At 40.9% G+C, this 13,999-nt stretch overlaps 2 protein-coding genes across 8 annotated transcripts in view; one reads left to right on the forward strand and one right to left on the reverse strand.

Annotated features, from left to right (window-relative positions):
- Positions 1–2,389, forward strand: part of tle2a (TLE family member 2, transcriptional corepressor a) — a 38,591-nt gene extending 36,202 nt beyond the window's left edge. For all 5 annotated transcript variants that reach the window (XM_067514110.1, XM_067514111.1, XM_067514112.1 and 2 more), the window contains 4 exons: positions 192–339; positions 460–610; positions 853–929; positions 1,228–2,389. In XM_067514110.1, the coding sequence (XP_067370211.1) occupies positions 192–339; positions 460–610; positions 853–929; positions 1,228–1,335 (484 nt within the window). In that variant the 3' untranslated portion in view covers positions 1,336–2,389. The remainder of the gene's footprint in view (positions 1–191; positions 340–459; positions 611–852; positions 930–1,227) is intronic.
- A 2,828-nt stretch (positions 2,390–5,217) lies between these two features.
- Positions 5,218–13,999, reverse strand: part of tle2b (TLE family member 2, transcriptional corepressor b) — a 71,837-nt gene continuing 63,055 nt past the window's right edge. For 2 of the 3 annotated variants that reach the window (XM_067514117.1, XM_067514115.1), the window contains exons 17-20: positions 12,967–13,114; positions 12,092–12,242; positions 11,936–12,012; positions 5,218–8,842 (exon numbers count right to left, since the gene is read on the reverse strand). In XM_067514117.1, the coding sequence (XP_067370218.1) occupies positions 8,735–8,842; positions 11,936–12,012; positions 12,092–12,242; positions 12,967–13,114 (484 nt within the window). In that variant the 3' untranslated portion in view covers positions 5,218–8,734. Of the gene's footprint in view, positions 8,843–11,935; positions 12,013–12,091; positions 12,243–12,966; positions 13,115–13,137; positions 13,628–13,999 lie in introns of those variants that run through there. The other variant, XM_067514118.1, reaches the window with a different exon arrangement.

A 13,999-nucleotide genomic window follows, 5' to 3' on the forward strand; every position in this document is an offset into this window, starting at 1 on the left:
GAATCACTTCACATGTGGATAATAGGAAAAAACTTACTCAACATTCTAATGCCACTTGCATGCTTTCAGAAATGTTGAAAGTAGGTAGCACTTATTGGACTAAAATGAGAAAAACCAACTGTGTGGACCGTCGGAAGAATTGGAGGATCAGAAACAAACCACTATGAATCTCCTGTGTCTCCACACGGCAGGCAGTTCCAGGGCCACACAGACGGAGCAAGCTGCATAGACATCTCCAACGACGGCACCAAACTGTGGACCGGAGGGCTGGACAACACAGTCCGCTGCTGGGACCTCCGAGAAGGACGCCAGCTCCAGCAGCACGACTTCACCTCGCAGGTACGTACACACTAAAAATACTAACACAAATATATTATCCACACTACTGTAATAGTGACAGCCTACTGATGATCAACAATGTTTCCCTCTCATCTGCCCATTTCCTTCTCTCCCTTCCAGATCTTCTCTCTGGGTTACTGTCCAACAGGCGAGTGGCTGGCTGTGGGGATGGAGAGCAGTAACGTGGAAGTCCTGCACGTCTCCAAACCTGACAAGTACCAGCTGCACCTGCACGAGAGCTGCGTTCTTTCACTAAAATTTGCCTATTGTGGTATGTGCACACACACAAACACAGCCCATGTGCAGAGACTAGATTGATGTTACATCACATTACCTGAGGGTATTTAATCACAGGGAAGCAGAACAAATCTGCTTCTCTCATTATTCAGAAATGTGGTTCCTTGCTTTCACTTTTGTGCTTCACAAAAGCAGCTCTTCCTTTCTGCTTTATCCGTATATCTCACCTCCCCTGAGGCCTTATCTGTTGATGGCTGTGTGTGTTTCGTCCTGTAGGTAAATGGTTTGTGAGCACAGGCAAAGATAACCTCCTGAATGCATGGCGGACACCTTACGGATCCAGCATATTCCAGGTAAAACCAGCTAAAACTGGGTTTTATACACAGATTTCCACACTAATATTTTTTTTGTTTAAAAAAGTAACTGAAATATGATGATGTGATGAGAAACTTTCTCTGGTCTGGAAATGATTTAATTGTCAAAAGTGTAAAATATTTCCAACCCCTTATTTTTGGTCTCCTGCTTTTTCATCCTCATGTATAAACATTAGGGTTTTATTTTGGGAGACACATTAGTTATGACCTAAAAACTGCATTTTTGTGTTAATCTTTGTACAACTTGTACCTCATAATTCTCTCTGTATGTGTTCAGTCCAAGGAGTCTTCGTCGGTTCTCAGCTGTGATATCTCCCCTGACGACCAGTTCATAGTCACTGGCTCCGGGGACAAGAAAGCCACAGTCTATGAAGTCATCTACTGAACTCCAATTGGTTGAAAAAAGTAAAACTAATAATCAGGGGATGGGGCCAAGGCTCCCCCCTGCACCAATGACTGTACAGAGCTTCGGTGGCATGGCAAACAAGAGACACTCAAGTCGTACTTTGTTGTTTTGTTTACGTTTGTGAAAAGTGAGAGAAGCCAGGAGGCACAAAGTCAGATCTCTGGAAAAAACTTTTACTTTTGAATACTCTGAGAACGCTGGTTAGTCTATATAGCTGCGCAATTGTGGGAATCCTCCAAAGAACTTTTGTTTTTTGTTCCTTTTTTCCTTTTTTTAAAAACAAAATAAAACCTCTGTAGTGAACAAGAAATTAGCAAAAAATATTTTTTTAGTCTTTCAATTTCTCGCAAAAAGTTGGACATCAAATGGAAATAGACTGAGATGTGGGACTGAGGAGGGTTCAGAGAGGACTGGAAACTCCTAAAGGAAAAATACGGTCCATATCCTGAGCTGTGTAAAAAGTCCCAGCTTGGGTCAGCTTGGCCTGGTCTGGTCTGGTCTGGTCTCGTCCAGCTCAGTCCGCAGCACGTGGCTGCTCCTCGGGGCAGCAGATGCGTGACAGATGGCAGGATGGTGTGCTGTGAGGTTCCAGCTTTTTTTCCCCTCCTGTTTAGGTTTCAGCAGCATCATGATTGTATCATCTCCACCGCGTACATGATAGAATGGGGCTCGGTTTCCTCTGAAGTGTCCTGAGACTAAGACTATTACTTTTTTAATTTGCTTTTTCTTTTACAGAAGAACAAAGATGAACTTATTCTGAACATGTTTTTAAGGAAATCAGCCTGGAACAGAAAACCACAACCCCAAGTACAGAAAACTCTAGTCAATTCAAACAACTCACATGGACTCTCCAGTTTTAGGGATGTGGCCTGTGCTTCATCATTAATCCTTAACACTCAACATTACGTGTGTTTTTTTCTATTGTATTTGTTAGGGCACGTATTAGGCTGACAGGTATTTTCACAACTGCATCATGAACGTTGAACCTTGCTATATATGGACATGTAAATAAAGTTCTCTAAAGGCAAACAAGGATGTTATGTGATTGGATTTCATCTGAAACAACAAACATGTGTGTGGCATCCGTCTAGTTTTTGTCTTTCACAAGCATTTTCTCACAGAAAAACAAAAACTGCTCCTTAATGCGTGTGTGTGTGTGTGTGTGAAAGTGGGGCAGATCAGGTAGGGGTGTGTGTGTGTGTGTGTGTGTATTCTCGTGTTTTTGAAACAGAGAAACAAGTTAGGTTCTTGACAAATTGAGCTTCGGTGTTTAAAACCAGAAAAAAACATTTTTTTTTAAAAAACCATTAAAGCCAGAAATGTTTGTGCTCACAGTGAGGTGCCAAACAGAGTCTCAGAAATATTTAGACAAAAAATGAAGGATGTGAATGTTGAGTACACAGGCTGCCTCCGCTCTCCTGTGATGGAAACATTTCTCTAACTTTCTGAGGAAATGCAACAGCACAAAGCTTCTCTTGCCAGAGTCTGCGTCTTTAGAGATTTGAGAAAGTGTCTTGAGGATTCGAATCCACAGCATGAGTTAGAGTTCAGCGCTCCTCTGTGACTGGAGCTCTTGCTAAATAATGCAGCTGTACAGTTGTGCGTTTGTGCTGAGACAGCTCATAGAATGGCGAGGCAGAGGTGATTTGCAGAATAGATTACTATGAAAACACCCGAGAGTTTTTCAGTGATTGAGGCTGTAGTGGGGACTCTCCTGCAGAGACAAAAAGCTTAAACTGTGTGAGAAGAGAACATGGGAAAAATCAAGTAAAGCATTAAACTCCTGTTCCTGCTAAATTATTTTTGGCATACAGATGGAAATGAAATCATTTAGCTTCAGTTAATCTCTTAATGCAAAATTAAAACAGTTTTTGACCTTTGTATTCTTCCTATAACGCACAAAATTGCTGTAAATACCCATAATAATGTTTCACAGTGTCCTCAAGGCCATTATGGCTTTCATATGGTTTCCAATGAGTGTCAAAGGAAAAGAAAAATATTGAATAAAGAAAAAGTAAAATATATTGCTCACCTGCTTGGCGCTTCAGTCACATCACTCAGCAAAAACTACTCGCTACATCATGGGATTTTTGTCTGAAAGCAGTATAATTTTATGTACCGATTTCATAGTACGACTGTATCAGTAACACTCAAGTTTCAGCTAAAGCAGGTGTAAATACATGGTGACCCCCAGATTTCTGGCCAACTTAGTCGGGACAATAACTTCAGATCGTATGCTGTGTGTGATTTGTCGAAGGTCTGGCTGGGAAGACTAGAACCTCGGTCTAGGAGAGGTTGAGCTGAAGATGTCTTTCTCTCATTCAAGCAGAGGAGTCAGAGACACAGGCAGAAATGCGTGATGAGGCAGTGGAAAGGACAGGAAGAGCTGTGTGTCGTCAGCATCATGTGAGTGCATGATAGAACCCATAAATGTGCCCCTGCCAGGATGAGGGTTCATCCAGATAAGTAAGACCAAAGCCAAGCTAGAGCTGATCCAGAAACGCCCAAGTCAGAGAGTGCGGAGAAGGCTGCAGATAGATCGGATAGGATTAAGAGAGAAGACTGACTTGCAGCTTTTTCAGTCCTCAGAGATTCCAAGGTCGTCAGGAGTGCCGTTTCTGTGGAGTGACCACTCTTGAAGCCAGACTGGTTGACATCGAGAAGGTAATTCTGGGAAAGAAGGCCAGAGGGATGATTGAAGACTGCTTGTCTTGGCCAGAAATGGAAGAAAAGAGACAGGTGTGTAATTCTCCACTAGGGTGGGGGGTCAAAAGAAGGCTCCTTAACCAGTGGGGTAATCTGGGCCTGCTTGAACAAGGTCAGAAAAGTGCCTGTTTTTAGAGTGTTGTGTTGATGATGTGTGTAATGTCTGGTGTTAGTGTGTGTGCAACTGAAGGAATGTGGAAGGGATCGGATCCAGAGAGCAGGTAGTCGGATGGTTAGAGAGGAGGAGGGTGGATACATCGTTCTCAGTCAGACTTGAAAATGAGGAGAGCGTTGAAGTGTTGGAAGAAGTTAGCAAGATGTCATTATCTGGAGGAGAGAACTGTCAGCTGATTGCTGCCACCTTATTAGTAAAGAAGCGAGCAAAGTCTTCGACAGTGAGAGAGAGAACAGCTTTCTGTTGTCCATGGTGTTGCTGAGTCTGTCCGGTTAGCATTCAGCCTTTGCCCTGGAGCAAGGAAATAAACTTTATGCAGTCTGGTAAAACGTAAAACTTCCAAAATCCTGCTAATAACTTAAAAAATGATGAAACTTAACAAAATATCTAACTTGTTAACATAATTAAGCATTTAGCAGCATTCTCAAGAAGCTTTGTGAGTTATCTGCATGTATGTCAGCAAACCTTCACACAGTGATGCCAAACAGCACAGTGAAGAGTCTTCCCAGTTTAAATGGGTTGAATGACACTTTTAATACTGGTTTAAAATATTTACTCCAAACCTCTTATCTCCACACCTACTTTTGTAAAGCCCATCATGGGTTTCAGATTTTAGACTAGGTAATAACTCAAGCAAAAATTTGACTCCTTTTGGAGTTTTAGTTTGATTCAATGCAATTCAAAGGCATCCAGGTTTACACGACAAGAGACTTAAACTTCACCTCTTTTCAGGAATAATGTCACACTGTCCAAATGAGCTGTACTAAAAGATTGAAAAGCGTGTGTATTTAGTCCTGAATTGGATGAAATCCTACATTAGCTCAAAATATTGATACGAGACACAGGAAGAGATGAACACAAGATTGGTTTATTTTTCACACATATTTATTTTTACAGCACATGGGAAACGCATCAGGAGGGAAGACACTGCATTTAAAAAAAAAAGTTCCTTGGCTTTTAAAAAGAGAAACTGAACAAGCTTGTAAAACAGATGTTTTTATTTTTGGAACAGAGAAAGCACAGGCAGAAGACAGACATTACTGACAGTTAAAGAAGAGTATCAAATACAACGTCCCAAATATTCACGCTATACCACCAAATGCATAGCCATTATACAGCATCATTCTGAGTAGTATACAAGCTTGTGTATGAGAATATCATTTAGGTTTACCTGTGGCTGACAGGTAGAGAGGGAAAGAGGCAGGCAACGGCATTGATCTGTACAGATGATCTGACTCCTCACTGGTACAGTAACCATTGTACAATTCCCGAATAATTTTTCTATCCTGCATTTGCACTGCAGTGAGAAACATGGACACATCTTGCTAATATATTACACAGCTGAACTAAATTGCATAATGTAATGTTAAATTCATCCTAAAATTGTGGCTGTGATACCACCCACTGTACCCACTAAAATTAAAAATAGATTTGTCTCATTCTTTCAGCAGAAGTGCAGTTTAATGCAACGAGCATGCAGTAAAAAGTCACACTTCTTTGATGGCGAAATCTGTATTGTCATGTTGCAGTTGACGTCTGCTGCACACTGACCACAGACTCAACAGAAACTGTATAATTACACAATACAGACTGAAAACAGACTATAGTATGTTTACTACTACGTTTGAAAATAAGGGAACATGAACAACCAACAGTAGACAGAGGAACTTTTCTCCCAATTTTTTTTTAAACACAAATTTGCTGATGTTGTTGCCCTCTGCCTGTCATTATCAAGGAAAAAAATATACAGATAAAAAAAAACAATAGAAAAAACAAATTAATATTCCCGTCTGTGTTCCCCTTGATTTTGTTTCCATGTATAAGCACATCCCTTTCAGCTTCCCCCAAAACGCAGTCGTAGGCATCCCCATTACATAAACATATAATTACATAAGACGAGCAGTCACTGTTTATTAAAAATACTGAAATTAATGAATAATAAAGGAAAAGCTTGAAATGTGCCTGTTTAGTGTACATGTTGATGACGCATGTTCTACAGAAGCAGAGACCCTGATATACAGTATTTTGGAATACACCACAAGAAGGACTGAAAAGAAGGAATCTTGTTTAAAGAAAACTATTGAAATTTTGGGAAATATGCTTTTTTTTTTCTTGCCGAGAGATTGTTAGATGAGTGAACTGACTCCACTCTTATATCTGTATGCTACGTGTGAAACCAGCCAGCTGCTGGCTAACCTTCAGTCATTTTATTTTGAGACAAAAAGAATAAAAGCTTTTTTTCCATCAACATTGAAAAAATTTCCTTCACCAGAAATGTGCATTAATATGCATTTCAATATTTAACTATTTAACTTTTTGTGTGCAATCCTTGACCATTTTTGTTCTGAAGATGAGAGAACATCTGTTGATGCTGCACATTATTACCCTAGTGTTAAAGTTCGGTTGGCATCACCCTACACGCAATTTCAGTAAGGGAATGCAAACATAACATAATGGTAATTATGCACATTCTTTCTTCATCAGATGTAAAAAACATAGTCAGAGTAGTGTTAAAAAAGTGTTATAGTAAAAATCATATTTATGCAAAAGTTGATATTCATAAATTTATTAAAAATTAGCTTTCTTGTCATTTCAAAACAAGGGGATGCAAAGTTTTGCATCCAACTGTAGCAGATAAATGCAACATTAAGCAGCTAGTTTATCATTGTCTAGAAGTACAACAAATCTTTCTATACTGCCTCTAACGCTCACTAACACAAATATTTTGTTTTAGAGCAACAGGAACGTGTGACTTGCATACCATAGGTACATGCTGGTTATGTGCTGGACTCATGTCTTGTTCAGAACCAGTAACCCTGGGTAATCTCCTTTTGGTTGCTGGAAAACTGGTTCTGACCAAGAAAAATGGTGCAATATGTCCCCCAAACTAGGTCTCATCGAACACAGCGGAAAAAGCCATTTGGATCCGAGTGGAAATGTCTGCAAGACCCTCAAACAAGTCCAGCTGCCACTAAATAACAATCACCAAAGAAAAAGTTTTAGCCATTTTTTTATGGTATGGGGATGCTTTAAACAAAAAAACATATAGTAACTGCACCTGGCTAGCGGTTTCCTCATTTCCAGGTGGCCTGCATTAGCTTTAACCTTTGTTTTCATAAATCAGTGATGTCAGTCTTATCTAAATGTTGGCGAGAATGTAAATGCATATTTCGCAAAATGTCTAATGCTTCCTTTAAGGTTTTTAGCACTTCAATTGATAGCAATAGCTTAACCAAGACTTGGGTTGAGCAGTTTGAAGACTAGCACATCAGCAGGCAGGCAGAGATGGAGAAAATCACCCAGATAAAAAAATCCGATGTAATATCATCTGGTTTGAAAATGAAAATAGCAACTAATTGCATAAAATGTAAAAGAAACCAGATTAGTTGCTGTTATTTTGCTGCTGCTGATAGCATAATCTGTTGCTGTTAATTTGCCCTCTTTTCTGCCCTACAGTAAAGTTGTCGTTCTGCTACTTCATCTAGCTGACAGCGCTTTTAATGAGAGTGAGTGCAGCGGCCGGTGTCAGGAGAACAATCCAGAGGAATTAGAAGGAACAGCTCGGCTGATGTTCTCTGTTTGTGTCTCTGGGCCCTGGGAGAATCCCACTGACTCTGCTGCTCATTAGACACTGCCTTTGTCAGACCAAAATAAAATAGATATTAAGCAGTGAGACGGGGAACACTGTGATGAATGTTTAATTGGGTGCTATGTGTGTTGTATGGGTGTTTCTCTCCTCTTACAATTACCTCAAGAGATATATCTGAGCGTATGTGTATTTTTGCCTGTGTGTGTGTCTGAGAAGGGCTACGTTTCATGTCAGTGTATGTGGATATCTGAAGCGTCATCGTTCCCCAGCTCCTGACACCTCTCGCTGGGGAGAGCGAGCTGCGGCGTCAGCCTCATTAAGGCTCCCACTGTCTGGCTAATGAATCGATTGTGTGGTATCAATGCTCCTGGATGGCGCTCCCACAGTGCTGCTCCGCGCCTCCTCTGGGGGCCTCCCTTCCACTGAGCTCTTAATCAGGAAACAGCCCTAATTACCCTGCCTCCTCCTCCTCTTCGTCCTCCTCTTCCTCGGTTTAATTTCTCTTCCTTCTGCACTCGCGCTTTCTCTCCTTCTCGCCTTTCTTTCTTTATCCTCCCGACTTTATCTTTATGCTCCACCGCCCTTTTCCTTTGTCCTCCTTATCTTGCTGCTTCCCTTTCTGCCTCTCTCTCTTCTATCATGCCTCATTGTTGGGCGAAAAGTGGAAAGGGGAGGAGGGAAGGGGTATTTCAGAGCTTCCACAGTAGCTTATATCACAGCAAAAAGGGGGAGAGGGTGATGAATTAGGGGTAAGGATCAGGACGACATCAGGACGGAGACAGAGGTGCCACTGTTGCTGACAAATTGAGGATTAGGAGCAGTTCGCAGGGCAACTGGGCGAGCCTGCTCCATCCCTCCAAAACCAACCCAAAGTCCTGTCCCTGTCCCTTCCCATCTCATCCCAGCCCTCAGTACACCACCTCGTACACTGTGGCCTTCTTGTCCCCAGAGCCCGTCACTATGTACTTGTCGTCCGGAGAGACATCACAGCTCAGCACAGATGAAGACTCCTTGGACTGGGCGAGGCACACCACCACAAACCCAAGAGAGAAATGTGATCATAGATAGATGGATGAAGACAGATGGGGAGAAACAAATACAAAGAGAGAGTTGTTAGAAAAGATATGACTCATAACTTAATACTCAATCATACAAGACATATTTGCATTTCAAAACATTTGGCAATTATTTCCAAACAGACAACTCCACAGCTCCAGGATGCTGACTCATTCGTCTGCTTCAGTCTGAGACACATTGCTTTCCTTCTCTTTTTTCTGCTCTCCCTCTTGCTTTCTCTGGAGAGATGCAGCCTCATTAACTGCAGGTTTAAGCATCACTGGCAGCACAACTCTTAAGGCCTGCATGAAATGGCAAAATGCACAATCCCCTCTTTCTTTCCCTTCCCCTCTGTGTACACCAAACCGGGGCAGCTGGTTTTAGATTATCTAAAGCCCCCCCCTCTCCTCTCCCTCCTACTGCTCCATCATCATTTATCTTTCCAGACTCTCCTCCTCCTCCTCCTCATCTTCTTCTTAGACCCCCCCCCTTTCACTGAGCACCCTTCTCTAATGTCAGCTCCTACTCTCTAAACTCATCTCCTCTCCTGCTATCCCTCCTTCCCTTTCTCTGTGCTACAGGCACAGCGGGGCTGTCAATCATCAAGCCACTGGTGAGAGGCCATTTCACACAGGATCCCTCAAACTATACAAAGATAGCAGGTGGGGGGGTTAGGGGCACTCAGTTGGGAGGCATGCAGTGACAAGCCAAAGGATGAGTTTGGAAGGGAGAAAAGTAAAGCTTTAGAGACAGAGATGGAGGGGGAGAGAGATAAAACATAGAAAGAGTGAGGGAAACGTAGAGACTTAGCAACCTCTAGCATTCCAGTAGATATAATTTTTGTCTTTGGGTTTCTATGATACTTTGTCTGGTTTCTGAAAAGAAATGGTTATTCAAATCAATTTTTAGTTTTTTCATTCTTATTTTAGCATATGTTAATGACACTGAATGTCTCTGTCTTGATAAAGGTTAATGGGCTGTGTAAAAAAACTAATGAAAATTAAACAGTTTTAAATTAAACAAAAAATACTACTTGTCTTCATTAAACCAAACCAATACTTTCTTACTGTACATATGTGACAGTGCCGTTTGTGAGCTGCTTAATTCAGATTTTGGATATTACTTGTGTTCAGACATCCACTTAAGGCAGAATAAGGCAACTTCTACACAGGGTTATCATGCTATAGTGATCTGTTCTTCTTAATTAGACTGATACGTAGGTACAACAACAAAGAAATGTAGCACACATACTGAGAACAAATCAATTATACAGCATCTCCCTATGTGACCACTAGAGTTGACAAAAAACCTTTTGCCATTTCTCCATTGCACTTCGTTTTACAGACCTGTTATGTGTAGCATGGCTACAATTATTTTCGTTATCAATTTTGTTTGCCTATAATGTTTGAATAACCAAATGATCATTCAGTCTAAAGAATGTACAGAAACCATGAAAGAGTTTTTATATTTTATATCGAGAATATTTTTAAACTCAACAGTTTTCACCAAATTCTGTTTTCTCAAACCAACATTGTGGAATGAATTCTGCAAAGCGCCCTTTTGAGTCAGCATGTGAGGCGCAGGCTTTGACCTGTGATTGGTTAGAAGGGTGAGACTTTTAAAAAAACTTTACAAGAGAAAGTCCTGTCAGCGATGTTCTGTAAATATGTGTAACGGAAAACTTTGACAACACCTATAATAAACAATAAGATAAGTTATAATGCATATGTCTACAAAGGTAATTAAAAAAAACAACAAGTGACTAGTCATTTTAGCCCTATTGAACACCTGCCAGTTATCACAAAATGTATAAAAGCAAAATGAAAATGAATCTATTGGACATACATGAAAACGTCAGTTGTTATGCAGTTCTATAATGCACCTACACAACAGAAGCCAACTGAGGAAACCCTTGACAATGTGCAAACAGCAGCTTAGCTTATTTTATAAAAATGACAAAGAGGAAGAATAAATGTGTTTTTTGGTGGGGCTGGCCACAGACCAGCTAAAGGGTAGGAGAAAATGTGAAAATGATCAGGTAGAATAAAGATAAATGATTAAAATTATGGAAGAGAAAATCAGAGGACAGAGATAAACAGAAAGACAAGGACAGAGAAAAACTGAGGTTAGAGGTATAAAAATGAGTAGACATGAGTAAAGAGTGTAGTTAACAATAAACAGAGAAGGAGAGAGAGGAAAGTCAGGTTAAAACAAAAGCAAGGAAACAAATTGGAAAGGACTGTGATAAACTAGAAGAGAGGAATAAGAGATAGAGCAGCTCTGTATAACATGGTGACAGGAGGGAGCTGTTTGGCAGGAGAAACGTTTGGCATTTAGATAACAAAGCAGATAGCAGTATTCTCCTTTCAGTCCACAGGGAGAGACAGAAGCCGCCAACCCTGCTGCCCACTGTAGCTTACAGAAATATGACAGCCTCAGATACAAACACACACACACACACACACACACACACACACACACACACACACACACACACACACACACACACACACACACACACACACACACACACACACACACACACACACACACACACACACACACACACACCAAACATGCTCAGCTTAAATGTAGCTTCATGTCCCTTTGCTAGTTTCATTCAGACCCAGACAAACTGGCTCAGCTAAAAATACTGTGTCCCTGCATATTCATGTTTCAACGATTCTACAAATGGAGTGACCATTCATGATGGAATTAATAGTTTTGTTCTGTGTCCTTTGTGTGTGTGTGTCAGCCTGTAAAAAAAAAGTTTGCTGTCTCCCTCTGAACCCCCTCATCCTTTTTTCCTTTGTACCTCAAGGGCTGTGTCTATGTGTGTGTGTGTGCGTGTGTGTGTGTGTGTGTGTTTATGTGTGTGTGTGTGTGTGTGTGTGATAAAGGGAGAGTTTAGGGACATGAAACAAAAATAGCTTCAACAGAACAACCTATACTAAAGAAACAGATGACTCTGCACCTTGAATATGCAGACATATATATTTATATGTAATAATATACAAAGCATAAACACCCTCAAAGCATTCCGCTTGTCTTACCTGGAAAATACTAGCTCCATATGGTGTCCTCCATGCATTCAAGAGATTGTCTTTTCCTGTGCTCACGAACCACTTGCCTGAAATAAAATAACATTGACACTATGCTATATACCAATAGTGTGGATAGCTGATGTGTCAAGGGCTGTGTGTGCATACCACAGTAGGCAAACTTCAGTGAAAGAACGCAGCTCTCATGCAGGTGAAGCTGGTACTTGTCAGGTTTGGAGACGTGCAGGACTTCCACGTTACTGCTCTCCATTCCCACAGCCAGCCACTCGCCTGTCGGACAGTAGCCCAGAGAGAAGATCTGGAGACAGAGAGGAGAGAAGTGCATCAAAAGTAAGTGAAAGGAACAAGGGTAAAAAATGAGAGAGAATGGAGAGAAAAATGTGGAGGAATTGGAGGAAAAGAAAGAATATAAAAGAGGGAGTAGAACAAGGGAAAACAAAGGGAGACAAAATGAAATGGTTGCTGAAAGCATAACAGAAGGAGTTAGGGAGGACAGATTATGGAACGTAGGAATAAGGTAACATAGAGATGATGACTAAAATGAGGAACAGTTAAAAAACTAAAAAGAAAATAATGAAATGATGTAATATTGTAAAGATACAGTGAATTAATAAAAAGAGAGACATCGGTGAAGAAAGAGAATAGCAGAGTGAGAGGAGAAGTGGTGGATAGAGAGAGGCGGCAAGCAGGCGAGAAAGTCATTACACGATGGATCGAAACTCATCTGACAAAAGTGGTCAATTCTATAGCTCTGTAATGACAGTGAAGAGTGAATGAGAGAGACTGTGTGTGTGTGTGAACCTTTAAAGTGAAATGCTAATGTTGTTTCTCCTGGTGTGTACTTGTGTCAATAACAGCAAAGTGAGGTTAGATGGATTCAAGCTGCTGTGCGTTAGTTTACATTGTGTGTGTCCTTGCTAGATTATGACAATGTGTGTTTATGTGTGCAGTATATATGAAGCAAGTGTGTGTGTACCTGTTCCATGACATACGTGACATACGTGTAGAGTGTGTGTTCGTACCTGCGAGGTGAAGTCGTGCTGCTGGAGCTGGCGTCCTTCTCGGAGGTCCCAGCAGCGGACTGTGTTGTCCAGCCCTCCGGTCCACAGTTTGGTGCCATCGTTGGAGATGTCTATGCAGCTTGCTCCGTCTGTGTGGCCCTGGAATTGCCTGCCGTGTGGAGACACAGGAGATTCATAGTGGTTTGTTTCTGATCCTCCTATTCTCCAATTCTTCCGAGGGTCCACACAGATGGTTTTTCTCATTTTAGTCCAATAACTGCTACCTACAGTGACTTAAAGAGCTGTTATTTAATCTTAATGTGGCAACACATTCTACAGCATTTAGCAGTCCTAGTATGAATAAATACTATATAAACACACTGGGATTGTTGTATTTCTAAAAAGACATATTAAGTTCCTTTGTATAAATATTCACAAATACTTTATATTAAATAAACACTTAATATGTCTATTATAGCCCTACAAAAACATTACACATGTTATAAATCATAGCTTATCAATGTTAAATGGACTTTTTTGATTGATGTTTATGGTGACAAGTATTTACAGTGGCCCAGTGCCATATACCACAGTATACGTAGCCTGAGTTAGACTGCAGTGCTTGTTTCATATTTTGGGGTTGGCTAGCTTGATTGCTCCTTCTGTGTGGCCCTGGAACTGCCTACAGGGATGAGACACAGGAGATTCACACATAAACAAATACACACTGCAAATACCTGCTCTACAGGCTCTGCTTTCCTGTGTGTTTCTTTGTTTCGTTTTTTTTTCTTTTGGAGGTGTCAGACCAAATATATTTTAATCCTTCTTTCTGCTTGGCCCTACTGGCCTCACAACACCAACACTTTCTCTTACCTTCCTTTCAAAATTGTCACAATCTTCCTTTTCAATCTACATCAGTTCGGTTTTCTTTTAGTGCCATCTCTGGCTGTTTAATCCAATACGTATCTTCTAGGGCTAATTCACACCCACTGTTCTTACGTGGTTAGTTGAGGAAGCCCCAGACTCCCCTAAATTCTGACTTTTTTCTTTTATA

The sequence above is a fragment of the Channa argus genome, chromosome 8, assembly GCF_033026475.1.
Source record: "Channa argus isolate prfri chromosome 8, Channa argus male v1.0, whole genome shotgun sequence".
In the NCBI taxonomy this organism is placed as follows: domain Eukaryota; kingdom Metazoa; phylum Chordata; class Actinopteri; order Anabantiformes; family Channidae; genus Channa; species Channa argus.